The following is a 16,773-nucleotide window of genomic DNA, read 5'->3' on the forward strand; positions in this document are numbered from 1 at the left end:
GGCAATAATAAATACCCAGGAAACTTGTGGGTTTAAGTCTTGCAACAGACAATACCTACGTTACACGATCTCACTGACATCACCAGGATCAGTCTTTCTCTGGTCACCCTGAGGGAGCAGAGGTCTCTGCTGTCCACAGAGATGTGCAGGGGGAAGTAAATCACTGTGCGTTCATTAACGGCAGGTGTATGCACCTTTTGAGGAGGTTGGGTGCCATTTAGTAAATATCAGTGAGTTTCTTTCCCATGAACTTGTCCAAAAGTGAACTGAATCCATGTAATCTGGCAGAAACCATAACGCCCTGTGGTGAGGAGCTGCACAGCCCAGTTATTGTCTGTGGTGTGAAGAACCACCTCCTTTTATTTGTAGGTGTTAAGGCACATGAATTCAGTGTGGGTGGAGAGGGTTTGGAAGACTTACATCCTGATGTGTGTCTAAACACCAACAGAACGTGCTTGGTTTCTGCGTGGAGTAAAACCTGTTTGCCTGCTCCAGTCTTCCCTTAAAATAATTTCAAATGTTTTGAATTTTAAAAACTCTTGAGGAGAGGTGCAGGGTTCCCACTGTTCCAGAGCACAGGAATGCAGGTTTGAGCACTAGAAAAGAAGAGGCAAGGGCTGAAACTAAGCCGTGCTCTGTATCTGACTGATAAAAAGGTTGGTTTGAGGAGGGCAAGGGAATGTTTCCTTTTCTGTTAGGTCCTGCTTTTCTTTTTGGTTAAACCATAGCCGAGGATGAGATGGCAAGACCAGTGAGTGCCAGGAGACGGGGTTCTTCATTTAATAGTCTGATTGAATTTCAGATCAGAACAAAGATTTACATAGAGAAAGCAAACTAGAATCTCCTTTTAAGGCAATAACTGAACCACAGGTAAAAACTCTCCTTCTTTTGGGTGTTTTTGCCCATATTTTAACATGAACTGTGTCTGTCTTTAAACATGAAGCATCTATGTGAATTTCTTAAAAGCAAATGTCCTGCTGACTTAGGTTCCTAATAAGTCAGTCTGAGGAGAACAACTGATTTGTTGTGCTGGGATATCAATAATGTTTTCCTCTTTCCTTTTCAGAAATGTGCAACAGAAGAATGTTTCTTTTTTGAGCGTTTGGAATCTAATAACTACAACACTTACCGATCACGCAAATACTCCGATTGGTATGTGGCACTGAAAAGAACTGGACAGTACAAACCCGGACCAAAAACCGGCCCTGGACAGAAAGCTATCCTTTTCCTTCCCATGTCTGCTAAAAGCTGATTTCCGTGGCGGACTCTGAGCACGTACACCACACAGCACTGAAGAGGTTAAGTTTCCCGCTCCTCTCCGAAGTACCAAAAATATAAGCGATTATTTGCTGATATTGGATTGCTATTTTGCAGATATTGGATTAAAACAGGAATGTTTCATGCTGTGCTTATATTGCTCTTTAAACCTACTGTGCTAGTGTGCGTGGAGGTAAAATTACTTGGAAAATCTATTTTCAGGATCAGTAACACTTCTGTTTTCGGCTAGATACCTATGTAGAGCTACTTTATATATTTTGTTTGCTTTACAGAGCAAAGGAAGACAAATCTGATGCACGCTTACAGGAATATTTACCTTTTAAACTAATTTATATCTCTATAGCATATTAGAGAATAGAGTAAATAATTACTTTCTAATAATTACCTAAAAAAAGTCCATGAATAGTTTTAATATGGTCTAAATAATGCTACAGTAACATTTGTTTATTATTATTATTATAATGAAATGTGAAACTTACTGTTATCATGTAAGGTTTCTATAGGACTCGGGCAGCTCCCTGTGATATAGTTTGTAGAACAGGCCTGTGTAAACAGCTGGGAACTCTCTCATTTTTACATCAATCTTATCAAACCCTTCCCGGTATCCGTAAAGTAAGAGTTTAGCTACGTTGCTGGTGATAGGAGTAGCATGTTTTGTCCTGGTGAGCTCGTCGAGGTCCATCCATTCACACTTCAGGCACTCCTGCTGGCAGAAGCTGATGTTGAAGGAAGAGGGTTCCAGGCGACAGACGATGTACATATCCGACTTGCCAAAGGCTCCGGGGTGTTTGTGTTGCTGTCTTATGCTTAGGATGGACTTGAACTCTGACTTGATGCCAGTCTCTTCAAACACTTCTCGAACTGCTGTGTCTCCTAGGTGAAAAGAGCAATCTTTACCATACAGAGAGGAATAGCTTAACACTGTACACCTTTTGATCACAGAACATTTCTAAGTCAAGGCGTTCTCTGTTCTGCATCACAAGCTTTTCAGAGTGTAAGCCTGTTTGTTTCAACCCAAGGATAAGCTTACTTTCTGGTCTCCAAACCAAATGAATCGCTACAAGGCTTTCTTGTGTATGTCCTAACAAATGATAAAAGTAAGAAACTTTTGGTGATACTGTACAGGGTATGGTTTTGAAACAGCTGCTGCTAGTTGCTGGCTCTCCTCATCTCTTAATCCAAGAAAGCACTGCACCCTCTTTTCAGGCCTTTGAATCTCAGCCCGTGTCTCCCTCCTTGCCTCTGTCAGGTTTCGGGCTCAGACCCTGTGCAGCTGAACACCATACGTGTCAGATTGCTCGATCAAATCACTGTTTCATTGCACTGTGCCACAAGCGCAACAACGTGGGTAAAAGGATCATTTCAAGAACGTGAAAATCAGTACCAAGTCTTTTCTAAAATGTCTCTCAAGTGTTGTGACACCTCAACTACACCATAACAGCAGTGCAGCACGCAGCCCACTCTTGCAGGAAACACGCTGCACACATACTTTGCTGACGTACACAAACTGTAACAGAGGTGTTAATGTTCCCTATTATAAAAACAGCCAGAGCTTCAGGGGTCTGGAGGGTCTCTGCACTGTAACTGAAGCCAGAGAATTACCCATCTATCCGCTGCGCTTCAAAAGATATTTTTCTCTTGAATAACAACTTCAATTGAAGAGTTGAATGAGATGTTTGATATCCCACTTATTTCCCCGGATTCTGCAGTCTGTTGCCATCCAGCCAGCTCTTGTTTGCTTGGCGGTGACTACCACTGCGGTATTTCCAAATCTAGATAAACTCATAGTTGTGTCTTGCTGGAGAGGTAAATGTGCGTAGCTGTTTTGCATTGCTGTCTGCTTCAGTTGGTTCATTTTTGGTGAGAAATGAGTGTTGGCTCACTTCCAAAAGTAAAATAGGTTTTACAGGACCTTGTAGACATTCGCCTTCCTATAGAAGCCTGCATATGGAGTGTCAGAGGTGAGCAACGCACGTTGTAGGGGTAGTTTCCAATGACGTCAGGACATCCAGTGGCAATATGTAACAGAAGGATCTATCCAGCAGGGGCCAAGCAACTATAAATGTCCCCAGTTCTGCACATCCTTCTGCCTCAGCTCAGCATCCATCTTGCAATGGAACAATCTGTAAGGTTTACACCAAGTGTACAGAGGTCTTTGTGGGACTGGAGATGCACAAGCACGTGCTGCCTGCAGAACACTTCTGTTAGTGACTTTATCACAGTATTGATTGGTTAAAAGGCTACTGCACATGTGGAAAAAGTACATGGAGGAAGATACTGATTTATTGCTGTTGACCTTGGGAGAGACTGTGTTTTATGTTGTCCAGGCCTCTGTGGTCCTCTGGTTTAAAACAGTGGTCACGGAGCAGATGCCCTGTGGCAAGTGGTTTTATTATTGGGCAAGGGGCTGTATTACACAAAGGTGTTCAAAGAGGGCAAACAACTGAGATCATAAGGAATGCCGAGGCAGGCTGTGGTAAGAAAAATGAAATAATTACAGATTTAATTTAAGCTTTCAGCTTTGCTTTTAGATAAAGTGCCTTTTCCCATTTCCATTTTATTTAAATGTATATTTATGTTTAAATATATCCTGACAGTTAAACGAGAAGAAACACTAGGGCTTGAGTTTCAGAAATATTGAAATACAAAAATGCGTGCACTTTGCTTAATCTGCATTATGAAACTACTCAAATCACTTGTGCAAGTCAGTTTGTACTCATTAAAGTAGGCAGCCGTATATTTTGTCACTTCATATAATCACAGGATCTTCAGGCATTGTAACTGCAATTTGTGATCGTAGTTTGAAATTTAGTCCCTGAATGACTGAGTTTCTAAGGTTTGATGTGAGAGAGAAAGTAAAATTAAGCTCTATTATATTTTATGCTTCACTAATTTATATCTTCTGGTAATATTAAGATGTGAAGCAGAGAATTGTAGAATAGAGAATTATTATACTATTTGGTAGTGTCAGGAGGGGAGCTGCAAGAGATTTGTTTTGTCTTGGATCTTTTTCAATGCTTACATCCAGGCTCCAGCCATAATCTCTCCTGTTATTTAAGGGATGGCCACTGGCTGACTCAGTATTCCTCTGGGGAAGCGGTAGCCAGCGCTGGTCGGTCTTTTCCCTCAGTACAAAACTCCCTCTGCCATCTCCCGGCCTAGATCTGCTCTTCCTCACTAGAAGTTGGACTGAATGATCTGACGGGTCTTTTCCAACCTTAAGAATTCTGTTATTCTCAGTGAACAGGTGCCTGGCCAGACACCGAACATGGTATTTTGGGATTCCTCTGAAAGCATGAATCTGTGTCACTGTGTTAGATGTATTTGTGCTGTCAAGCAAATAAGTTGGTTCCTGTCACCATGTTTTGATAAAAAGACTTAGTTAACGTGACTCGTGATTTACAAAAACCACAATTCAACCATATCCCACTGATTGGAATACAAGCCCTCCACGTTGGTGTAGGAAGGCTGTTGAGAACGTACAGAGATATTTCTAAGGTGTGAAATGGCTTTAGGAGGCCTGGGATCGGTACTGGATTTGCCAGAGCTGCTGCATTGCTCTGGGCAACATTTGTGAGTCCTGCATTACTTACTGAGCTCTATTCATATCTGAGCACTGATGGGGGGCTAAATTAATGCAATTTTTGAAACCAAGACCTACGTAATAACTGCAATATAACTTAAGAATTAGCCAGTCTATGCATTGTAATTTTAAAGAGTGAGATACAAGGGAAGAAAAAGCAGAGTTTTCTCTCTGTGAGTACCCTGGTTTGTTCACCTTTGAATGTAACCAGCAGCGTTCACCACTGGCTGTGCCACGCTGGGGAGAAATGGTGGCCTTCCTCCAATCAACATCGCTTTTTAACACAGAAGTGCCTTATGTTTCTGACTGAAACTGGCTGCCCCCAGGCCGTGGCCGCTGCACTGTGTGCTGGTCCTGTGCCCAACAGCTCTCGGTCTAAATAAACTAATGGAAAAGGGTGGAAGGAAGCAAGTGTATTTATTTGGTTTTGCACATTAAAAATGGGGAGCTGGAAATTTTTGCTCAGAATGTGATTGAGCTCAGAGCCCTGGATTCCAGAGTGAGCTGAGAGCTCACTGTTTCGCTTTTATTTGGGTTATAGACTGATTACCTTAATCCTCTGCACTTTTAACTCCTATTGCAACATATCCAGCAAGCCTACAAAACCCAAGCTGGCTTCAAGCACTCCTTGAAGAGAAATTGTGGGAAAGGGTAAATGTTATAAATACAAAGCTGCTCTGCCTTGAATGTAACGTTACCCCACTGCTGTTAAGGTCAGAGGATCACGTCACTTTTGTCTGTTCACCATTAACTCAAAGAAGCGATTAGTCACAGGAGTGATGTGGGTCACAATGTATCTCAGTATTGTTAACGACCTTATAATTCTGTTGACGTCTGACCTGTTATCGTAGGACTTACCAATGTCTTCGCCTGGATTAGACAGGCCTCCTGGAAATTTCCATGCATTTAGAGTCTGTGTAGGAGGGAAAAAATATTAATGAAGCATACAGTGTGTTTTGTACTTTCTTGATATGAAGGAGACAACACATGACTTTTTTTTGTTGAAGCTGCAGTATTGTAATTACTCTTATAAACAGCAGTAAGGCTTTAAGTAGGAACTTGTTTGTTCTTGCTAATGTGATCAGATACCTACAGTCTGTATGAAATATTGGAACAAAACAGCTACTGACTGAAAATACAAGCTAACAGTCATTACACAACGTTGCTGCTAGATACCTAGAGTAGAGGAATATTAACAAAAGCTGCTATAGACTATATATAATCTTGTATTTAATCACTAATGTATTCCACTCCCATGGGTTTGGCTTTTAAAAACTGTATATATATTTAATCTTACAGAAAGGTATGATTGTAGTACTGTTCTGTACTGCACTGGCTTTAAGATGACTTTGTGTGTCTGTAATAACCATTGAGTGTCACTTGTTTGTTTTTACGGAATACAAAACCTGAGGCCTGGTATGTGATTTATGTATGGAATCATTTATTGATTGCAATAAAGTTCAGTACTTAAAACAAGGTGAAATGCAGACTTGGTGCTGTTACTGATACTGGGAAGGGAGTCCCAATCCCTACACCTCACAAAGATTTGTTGGCATTACCTTTACATCTGTGTGCTATTCTTTTGATTTCTTCCCTTATTAGATGTTTTATATAGGAAGAAGTTAACTTTCAAATAGAAATTAATGCAGTAAAAAAAGTATGCTGAGGCCTTTCTTGTAGATGCAGCACAGCGAGGGAAGCTGTGTGCTTTCCAGTGATTTGAAACCCCACCGACTACACTGGAAAATGTTGGGGTTTTTTTATTTTTTCCTGGGCACTCGTAAAGGGCTTGGATAGAGATTTGAATGAATAGATTAAAAATAATGCAGATGGAAAATACATACATCTGTTGACTGGCTTTCAGATTTGCTTTCAGTTCTTGGAAATCTTAGTGTGCTGTGGAACTGCCCTTTCGTGACTGAACCCAAACAGCTCTTAGAATTCCAGGAGCTGCTCAAAATATTTTTTAAGCTTTCAGAACATCATTTCTATTAGAAGTCACCATTTCAGGGAAATCGTTCATTTAGGAGGGAACGAGAAGGGAGGAGTGCTGGAACTGACACTGGGAAACAACCGTCTGAGCCAGTTTGTTTGCACTGAGATTTTATTTGCTCACTGCATAAGAAATGTACGGGTATGGGTACACTTCAAGTTTTATACTTAATCTTATCCACTCAATAAGACAGATGTAAAGGGGGAAGTTGGAAACAATCCCTTTTTTCCTTTCACCATCCTCACCTGCCGTGCTAAGTGTCAGCTCTGTTCTGGAAAGGTAAGCTGAAATAGTTGACCTGGAATATTACCCATCTGGCTTTTCAGAATTAGCTGGAGGGAAGAGTGGTGCCAGGCTGGTCCTCTTGTGTGCCAAGAAGCTGAGGAGCTCGTGTCTGCTGAGTGCGGACTTGGACCTAGAACCTGAATAGAGCATCTGATGCCTCACGGTAACACTGGATGGGGATAGAGGCTGTTAACAAAGCCACGGTGTTCGGAAGTTAAGCCTCCTGGGCTTAGGAAACTACCGTTCCCTTCTACATAGGCAGAAAGTGCCATTTCCCCTTTTACTCTCTGACCGACTTAGACAGTTAATAAAAGGTAAGTATGCAGGTTCGGAATTTCTGTATGCATAAATGGAAAAACAAAACTTGGCATTTCTGGAGGTAATTCTGTGCTGTTCTGTTCCTGTGGAGCCTCTAGAAGTGGGACCATTTCTGCAGATTGATGCTTTCATTACTAATTACTGAACAGAAGCCACCAGGTCCTGCTGCAGAGAAGGCCTTGAAAAATTTTGCTTTTATGGTAAGTAAAAATACACAATTAATATTTTATAGGAAACAAGGCGGTGTTTCTCTTCCTCGTGTGGTGTATGATTGAACCTGCCTATGACAGCGCTCTTCAATTAAGTTAATTAACAGTATTGTAGTTACCAATGAACTGAAGTGATGGCTAGTTTGGGTCCTGAGAATAGATCTCTTTGTAGCTATTTCCAGAAAGGCAGAAGAATGCAGCCAGTGAGATTCTGGCTTAGTTTTAACTCTATAAAACAAAAATGATGCACCCAAGAGTGATTTGGTTACTGTATGTGAAGCTGTGATTGTTTCCATCCTACAATTGCAGTTACTCTCACTGAACTGGAGACACTTGTATGAAATCTGCAAATGAAAGCATAATGGAAGCTGAGTACATTGTAAATGGAACAGCACAGGCAGCTGTTCACGAGCCAGTAGTCTGCACTTGCTGTATGAAACCTGAGGTTAGCCTGACAGAGGCTGGAAGATGTGCCAGGGACAGATGCTCAGTTACCTCAAGCCACACAAACCACCCACCACTGCCACACCAATGAGCTCTGGTCTGGCATTCTTAGTAGCGAGGTCAAGCACTTCGGTTTGTGAGAAATGAATGATCTTTACACCTGCTTTACAAAGGTGGTCTCCAGGGCAAGGCCAACCATGTTATTGCTTATTTAAGGCCACAGATATGTCTGGAATTTTTGAAACCAAACAAAAGCAGAATCCTTCTGCCAAATCCTGCTTTGAGCCATGACAGTTTTCCAGTGGTCTGTGGGGATTCAAACACATGATCTGGGACTCTTGGGTCGGTTAGAGAGGAAAACAAAAAAACTCAAAGCAGAAAAGATACTTAATTCTGCTCATTCAATCACCAGGTATAACTGACAACAAAGCTGTTGATTTTCAAACTAGTTCTTTTTCCACTTCAAATGCAACAGTGATCAGTAGATAAAGGTGTTCCAAGCAACTATTGAAAGGAATTAACTGCTGTCACAATTCTGGATTGGAATGAAAACAAAAAGATCTTTATTTTATACTACAGAGTAGGCTTCTTTAAATAAAGTTCTCTGTTTCATAACCTATACCAAACTTACCTTATTTCTGTCTTGTACGACCAACACCCTTCCAGTGCTTTCATCTAAAACAGCACCTAGTAGTGAGATAATATTGAAAAAAACCAAGTATTAAATGTTGATGTTCAATCTTAGCAACCATAAATTAATGTTTTGATAAACTCCTACTGATACTCGGTTTGCAGTTAGCAAGATTTGTCTGGATGAATTGCAGAAGGTGGTTTGTTGGTGGAAAACTGATAGGCAATAAAATACAAAAAGAAGGTTATGGTATAAAAATTCGAAGTTAGAGGCGCCCACATTTAAGTTCCATATTAGACAAGAAATGGAAAGAATAGTTGGCTTGGGTTATTGTCAGAACTAAAGCAGGCCAGATCAAGACACCGTCCAAATAATCCAGCAAAGCTGCTTGCTTAAGCAAGAGACGTGTCTGTAATCTTGCTTGAAACCAAGAAGTTTTTTCCAGTGATTCTAGCTGAGAAGCCATGATGGGCAAGAACCTTTTTCCAGGGAAATTAATACCAAAACTCCTGCCTGCTGTAGTGAAGATCTGAGTGGTTTCTGGTTAGTAACACACAAGGCTTAATACTCAGTGGGCTGGCACTACTGATAATGTTCAACCAAGCAATTGACTATAAAGTTGTACTGTCCTGCCCAGCTAACAGCTCATGACTGGAACTGCACAGTAATCTGAGTCAAATTGTTAACCAAAAAGCACTGCTTCCAAGTGGAAAAGTAACATTTTCACTTGAATAAGAAAAAAAAAAATCCGGATGTGTGACTGAAAAGTTTAGCTCTTTCTTGTGTCCTCATCCTCAGCCCATGACTTTCTCCCGCAGAGTACAAGTTTTCCTACTTCTTAAAACCCAAGTGCTTTTGTGTTTAATCATTACGTCAAGTGCATTGGTCAGAGTTTAAAAACGTGTTCCCTTTAGAACAGACCTTCTCTCAGATTTTAAAGCTGTGCACTGTGGTGAGCAGAATGAGTACAGTCCTGCAACTTACCAGGCTCTTTTCCACATCAGTCATGCATGGGTTTCAAATTAGTAGGTAAAGATGAAAAAATGTTTGTAACATTTTATAGAAGGAGGAAAACTATATAGACAGACCCTTGATGATCTATGCATTTAAAATGCTATGGAGAAGTGTTTCCACAGAAAGGAATTATTAAGGCATGAGTGTTCAGCTCAACCCCTCCTCTGCTTTTTAATAATACACGGCAGATTTATATGTAGGAGGAATGTTTAGAATATGAAATACAGGTCTTCCTTCAGTAACGTCAAAGGACGTACTTTAAGAGGATAGTAACATATCTGCTTCCCCCAGGCTTGTGACTTTATGATTTCATTTCTCCTGTAGATATTTAGCAGTGCCCAGGTTTAAGGACTGTAATGATTTAAAGAGGGAACAAAAGGAAAGCAGGATAAAGTTCAATTCACACTGTGATTGCAGGGATTGTTTTCTAGAAAAGTCATTCTTCAGCCAAGCAGTTTGCTGAGACCCAGGAGGGCTTCCGAAGAAAGGAAACTGTGATTTGAGTCAAACAGAAAGAACATTTTTTTTTTCTCTACCCTTTCTCTAGAAATTTATGCCTGTGAATGAAATTTTTGGCAGTTACATTCTCTGTGAGATGTCCAAAATGTCTGCTACATGATACCTAAATCCAAAGCAAGCAGAGTAACAGGATTTGCTGTCTAATCTCATTTTCCCAGGTGTAACACAGGAGTCCCTGTGGAAGCTATCTTGACCACACCTGGTAACTACAGGTGAGATCAGAGTTTGGCTGCAGGCTCTAACTGTGGTTTTAAAAACTCATTCTTGCTACAAATGTTGCACCTGGAGCCTTAAATCATGCAATGCCAGGATGACTTTCTGGAAAGGTTTACACTTACACCCTAAGCAAGTAATCATTATTGCAACACTGCTTTGTTTTGAATGTGTTTTTTTGGGAAATAGGTAAGAAAATTACTTAAAAAAAAAAAATCCCCTCGGACAACTCTTGAAAATGAGTAATGGAGGTGAAAAAATATCTTCTCTGCCTACTTTTATTTAGGACTGATGTAACATGTAAGCAAAGATGTTCCAGTTCTGGAATCCCCAAGAGAAGGATATGGAACTGTTGGAATGGGTCCAGAGGAGGCTACAAAGATGATCAAAGGGTTGGAGCACCTCTGCTATGAGGACAGGCTGAGAGAGCTGGGGTTGTCCAGCCTGGAGAAGAGAAGGCTCTAGGGAGACATTACAGCAGCTTTCCAGTACCTGAAGGGGCCACAGGAAAACTGGGGAGGGACCTCTTACAAGGGCGTGGAGTGACAGGATGAGGGCGAATGGCTTTCAGTTGGAAGAGGGAAGATTTAGACATTAGGAAGAAATTCTTCATGGTGAGGGTGGTGAGGCACGGGCACAGGTTGCCCAGGGAAGCTGTGGCTGCCCCATCCCTGGAGGTGTTCAAGGCCAGGCTGGATGGGGCCTTGAGCAGTCTGGTCTGGTGGGAGGCATCCCTGCCCATGGCATTGGAACTGGATGGGCTTTAGGGTCCTTTCCAGCCCAAACCATTCCATGATTCTATGGAAAGCTCTTGTCACTCCTGTAATGAGCACACACAACTGCTTGCACTCTAAGCATCACTAGGAAGGAATAGATACTGTTTTGCAAAACAACCGGGGAACTGTTTTAAAATCATTTTTGGTTCCTTGGACTCTCACAGCCTACACAAGTCCATCCCCCTGTGCAGTCTGACATTTATCCAGCTGCTCATTTCATACACTTCTGTAAGTAACATGACTGGCAAAGGCTAAGGACCACGTGTATGTGTCTGTGGAGACCCCTCTCCCTTTTCAACTCCAATGACTTTGTTTCAACAGTGAGAACAACAGGCACCTTGTAAGGCTTATACTGCATGGGACGTGGAAGAGAAGAACTGTATACTTTTCTTCCTCTCATTTTTACTTCCTTTCCTCAGTTTTCCTTTCCTTGCCACTATTAGGTGGCACATTTACAAACGTATCACTTTCTGGGTGGCAGACTGCTTCCTCCCAAGAGGCAGAGAACTTTGGAAAAGCTTTTCAAAAACATTTAATGTACCGGCAGCTTTTTTTTTTTTTTTTGTACTTTTACATTTTTGGAAAATCCTGCCGCCTACAAACGGATGCAGTAAGTTAGCTGGAAGATACATCACATATTCCACTATTTCTAAACAATAATGGCCAAGCCCAATGAGTAACGTTCGCTACTCTCTGCTTGGTGACTCTGATCTCGTCTGGCAAAATATGGCCTGACCTTGCTTATTCACGCCTTTGTCATTGCTTGGCTGGGTGATGCGGAGGCACCAGCCCTGGCTCTGCTGTGTTCACTGTGTGGGAAACTCCAGACAGGACGAAAACCAGCAGCTGGTCTACTTGGCAGTGCAGGCTCACTACCTGTTGCCTGCTCCCTGGGCTGGCTTCCTGCAGGATAGCAAACCACTCTCAGCATCTCTGTTCTTTATTCTCAGGATGCTCAAGGGATTAAGTACTGTGTATTTAACCACCAGGCCACAGCTTTGAGATGAAGACTCATCAACGGCAAATTTGCTCCTTTTTAATGCAGAAACTTTCTAAAATACCTTTTTTTTGTGCAGGAAATAGAAATGCCATGGGGTAGATGCATAAACACTTAAAATACAAGTGCATGTATTTAAATAATAGTTTCAGAAAGTTAGTTAAAAATAGAATTAGGCCTTTGCACTACCCAGGTTCTGTTAGTAGAAAGCTAATGGAATAAACATAGACAAGGTGGTATCCAAACTGCTTGGTTTATCCTTGCAATGTGTTTCAAACCTTCTGAGAGTGAGCGGAACAGAGGAAAAACAAACCCAAAGTCATTAATTCACACACAGAAATCTGTTTACCTGCCCAAATGCCTTCCTTCAGTCTTTATCTCTTAAAAAAAAATCTTAATAATGAATAAACATGTACAGGTTTGAAAAGTGTCAGCAAAGAATGCATACATTATATGCTGTGCAATTTTTAAATCTGTGCAATAAATGATGAAATCCATACATTGCCATTTCTGAAACTTATCCTTTCCTCAAAGGTTTTTTCCCTACTTGCAGAGTGCGAAGTGCTTACCTCAAAGTACATCAGCAATGAATGCTTTGAAAGTGCATTTTCCCATATTTTCAAATGTTGATTTGAAAGAATTTTCAGTTATGATTTTTCTTGTACTAAAACCTTCCTGATAACCATCAGGGTCACAACACTTCAATGGCATAATTTTTTTTAAACAGGACTTTCAGCTATGCAAAACCTCCTTCAGAAAAATCCCCTTTCAGTCACGATTTCTTAAACATGCAAGTTTTAACCATAAGGAGTAACACGGTGCTTTTGGTAGGAGAATGCATTATCTTACTCGAGTTTAATGCTGCATATTTTAATGGTGAGGTTTTCATACCACAGGAAAACATGCTCGAACATGTCCATTAAAAAAATCCAAGCCTGTCTTCAGCTTCTACACTGCCCTCTGCTGCCTTTGTAACTGAAATTTCCCACTACCTATAGCACTAGCGCTGTTTTGTATTTGAAGGCTTTGTTTTTCCAAACCTTACCTGCTGCGACACAGAATAATGCAGCTCTTACGAGTCCTTTCTAACCAGATTTTTTGAACGGCTATTAATGGGTCTTAAAACCACTGCGTGAAGTATTAACGCCTCACGCAGTCCTCACAAGCCAGGGACAAACAAGTCAAGCTTGTAAGGGGATACTGGCTGCCCCTCTGCCATAAGTGCCGAGTGTTACCTAGCCTTGTCCAGTACAGGGGGCACCCAAACCAACTTCCAGGTTACATGATCTTGCTAAGTAACAGGACAGATAGTTCCATATCTGGGGAAGAGAGAGCACTAACATTCACCTTTCCCGAAGTCGAGTCCGAGTTGACTGTATTTTTGGCTCACCATCAGCTTGTATCATCACCTTGTATCATGCTGTGCAGAAAAATGGGAAACCGTCTTATCTAGTTGCTTGGGAATTTCCTCAGTTTTTAGAGTAAGTCCTTTCCAGCTGTGGTTGTGGGAGGTCTAAATGGGGAAGCGCATGCTGTCCAGATGTTTGTTTGTAAAATACACTCGTTTTGGTTGTGCATTTCCAGAACAGTTTGGAGAAGCTTTTGGACCTTTGTAATTTTTCTTTTTCAAAGAAGTTTGTAGTTACTTTTTTTTGCTTTTAAAATTAAACTCCTTGAACCCTGAAATTCTACCTTTGTCATGAGCAAGGTGAAAGCTCAGATACCTTTCTCAGAAAGATGATTAAAATGAATATTTCTGAGTTAAAATTTAAAGTTTTGGGAACACATTTCCCTCACCCTGAGCTGTTTACAATTTCCTTAAACTGGAACCATTTGAGAAACCTCTTTTCTGTCCTGTTTCTAGGAACATACATGGTTGTAAACGTACAATCCTGAACAACACACTTCACTTCTTTGTGGAGTTACCCAACCAGTAAGCGGGTTTTCATGCACTGATTGTGCAGAGGCACCACTGATTTCGTGCCGAACCCGGCCACACCTTCTTCTTCCCAAAGTGTTCGCAATTTTCTCAAACTGGAATAATTTGAAAAACCTCTCTCTTTATTGGCCTGTCTTTAGCAACATGCATTGTTGTACAGGTGTGTTCATGAATGACACGCTCTGCTTTGTGGAGTTACCCAAACAGTAAGCAGCTTTCCATGCACTGGTTGTGCAGAGGTGAGGTTCCTGCTGAACCCAGTCCTAAGTGCTCACTTAAAAGGTTTTTTCATGGGTGCAAACACTTTTGTGACTGACCTGCAACGCCCACCTGGTGGGTGGCAAACCCCGGCAGCCTGCTGGGCCCTTCTCCTAGCCACAGCGTCAGGGTGGATGCATCCTGCTCGGCATGGTGGAAACCAAACCCTTGTGAAGCGGCTGTGGCCACAAACCCACTCTGGAAGATGGGGATGCGCAGCCAGACGGCAACACGGCCTTCCTCCCGCCAATGGGCCACTGCACCTGCAAGAGAGAGCAAGGTAAGGAGGACAAAGGCCTCTGTCACCCCTCCAAGACCCCTTCGCTCTTGCTCCCCATGGCTTTAAACAACAGCCAGGATTAATACGTCGAAGTCTGTATTTTCACCTTATTTACCACAGGGTCAAACTGCCATCAATAAGTGAAATGTGTCGGCAGAGACAGGAGAGGAGGTGCTGCCAGCTCAGCATCTTATGTGGTACGATTTGGTGTTTAGACATAAAATGATGGGGCTTATGGAATCACCGAGGTTGGAAAAGACCTCTGAGGTCAAGTCCAACCATCACCCCAACACCACCGTACCTACTAAAACATGTCCCAAAGTGCCACAGCCACACATTTTTTGAAAACCTCCAGGGAAGGTGACTCCACTGCTTCCCTGGGCAGTCTGTGCCAATGCTTCACTACCCTTTCCTTAAAGTAGTATTTTCTAATAGCCAATCTAAATCTCCCCTAGTGCAACATGAGGCTATTTTCTCCTGTCCTATTATGTTAGGATGTACCTGAAGACACAGAGAAATGGGATCTTTGCTCTTTCCGACACATTCCATCACGGCCAAGGTTCTGCCCTCCTGCCTAGTGCACGCAACTGAAGGCAGCCCCCTCAAGGGAAGGAAAGGGCAACTCCCTCACAGGGGGTCACCCCCTCAGGGATGGGGCAGCACCTTCAAGGCAGGCAGAGACGCTTCCTCTGACAACAGGGGCAGTCCCCTCAAGGGAAGAAAGGAGTAGCTCCCTCTCGGGGATGGGAGGGAAAGGGGCAGATCCCTCATAGGGCAGAGCAGCTCCTTCAGGGCAAGGGCAGCCCCTCAGTACAATCATGGAATGGTTTGGCTTGGAAAAGACCTTAGAGATCACCCAGTTTCAACCGCCTGCCATGGGCAGGGACTCCTCCCACCAGACCAGGCTGCCCAAGGCTCCATCCAGCCTGGCCTTGAATACCTGCAGGGATAGGGCAGCCACAGCTTCCCTGGGCAACCTGCGTCAGTGCCTCACCCCTCTCTTTGTGAAGAATTTTTTTCTCTGTCTCATCTAAATCATCAAGTCATTAGGTTGTCAAAGACTTTCTTAGATCATGAAGTCCAACCACTCCTATCTGCCCCTAAACCATGTCCCTGAGCTCGTCGTCTACCCATCTTTTAAACACTTCCAGGGATGACGACTCAACCACTTTAGTCGGCAGCCTGTTCCAGCGCTCGATGACCCTTTCTGTGAAATTTTTTTTCTGATGTCCAGCCTGAATCTCCATTGGCACAGCTCGAAGCCACTGCCCCTTGTCCTGTCCAATCACTTGGGAGAAGAGGCACCCTCCTCTCTACAACCTTCTTTCAGGTAGTTGTAGAGAGCAATAAGGTCTCCCCTCAGCCTCCTCTTCTCTAGGCGAAATCGCAGCCCCCTTAGCAGGGAGACACCCCCCCCCCCCCCCGCCCTTCCCCGGCCCCCTCCGCCACTTGCCCCGCAGCCACCGCCCGAAGGCGGCCCTCTCCAGGCGGCGGGGGTGGCGCAGCTCGCCCAGGTCCACGCTCACCCCCCCGAACTTGTCCGTCCTCGCCCGCAGCCCGGCCAGGGCCGCCCAGCCCCGCGCCCCTCGCCACAGCCGCCCCATGGCGCCCGCCGCCCGCCTCAGCCGCCCGCCAGACCCCGCCTCAGCCGACCACGTGACCCCGCCCGCCCCAGCCTCGCGCCCGCCGCGCGCCGCCCGCCCCAGCCGCCCATTGGCGCCTCAGCCGATCACGTGGCCCCCGCCCTCCCGCCCACCCGGCCGGGCCGAGCCGCGCGCCGCGCGCGTGACGCCCTGCCCCGCGCGCCCCGGGTCGCGCGCTGGGACCCGCTCCTCGTGTGTCCTGTTCGTAACCGAGGGCTCGCTGGAATGTTTGATGAGCGTCACCACAGCCACATCTCTCGCCGATTTGGAGCTTTGGGGCCACCTGACGGATATAAGAGTCCGTCTGCTGGCGTTTTCAGTGTCACTTCCCTGCGTGTGAGACGGGGAAAGGCTGCAGAGAGAGGCGGTCGCAGAAACAGGCGCCTCTGTTCA

The 16,773-nt window shown here is 43.6% G+C and overlaps 2 protein-coding genes across 2 annotated transcripts in view; one reads left to right on the forward strand and one right to left on the reverse strand.

Moving 5' to 3' along the window:
* The window catches only part of FGF2 (fibroblast growth factor 2), a 33,524-nt gene extending 27,187 nt beyond the window's left edge, over nt 1-6,337 (forward strand). The window contains exon 3 of the mRNA XM_069855208.1: nt 1,067-6,337. Coding sequence (XP_069711309.1) covers nt 1,067-1,252 — 186 coding nt within the window. The 3' untranslated portion in view covers nt 1,253-6,337. The remainder of the gene's footprint in view (nt 1-1,066) is intronic.
* On the reverse strand, nt 1,763-16,341 carry NUDT6 (nudix hydrolase 6). Its single transcript, XM_069854966.1, has 5 exons — nt 16,191-16,341; nt 14,517-14,720; nt 8,742-8,797; nt 5,720-5,774; nt 1,763-2,151 (listed from the first exon to the last, which is right to left on the reverse strand). The coding sequence occupies exons 1-5, from the start codon at nt 16,339-16,341 to the stop codon at nt 1,763-1,765; spliced, it is 855 nt and encodes a 284-aa protein (XP_069711067.1).
* Nucleotides 16,342-16,773: the final 432 nt, after the last annotated feature.

This window comes from Phaenicophaeus curvirostris, chromosome 4, assembly GCF_032191515.1.
Source record: "Phaenicophaeus curvirostris isolate KB17595 chromosome 4, BPBGC_Pcur_1.0, whole genome shotgun sequence".
Lineage (NCBI taxonomy): Eukaryota > Metazoa > Chordata > Aves > Cuculiformes > Cuculidae > Phaenicophaeus > Phaenicophaeus curvirostris.

Excerpts from the sequence above, each read along its gene's own strand:
- NUDT6 (XM_069854966.1), bottom strand. The coding sequence starts at position 16,341 with ATGGGGCGGCTGTGGCGAGGGGCGCGGGGCTGGGCGGCCCTGGCCGGG. Across the intron at positions 14,721-16,190 it reads CTTCGGGCGGTGGCTGCGGG|GTGCAGTGGCCCATTGGCGG; the intron begins GCAAGTGGCGGA and ends TCTCTCTTGCAG. Across the intron at positions 5,775-8,741 it reads TCGTACAAGACAGAAATAAG|ACTCTAAATGCATGGAAATT; the intron begins GTAAGTTTGGTA and ends CCTCCTACACAG.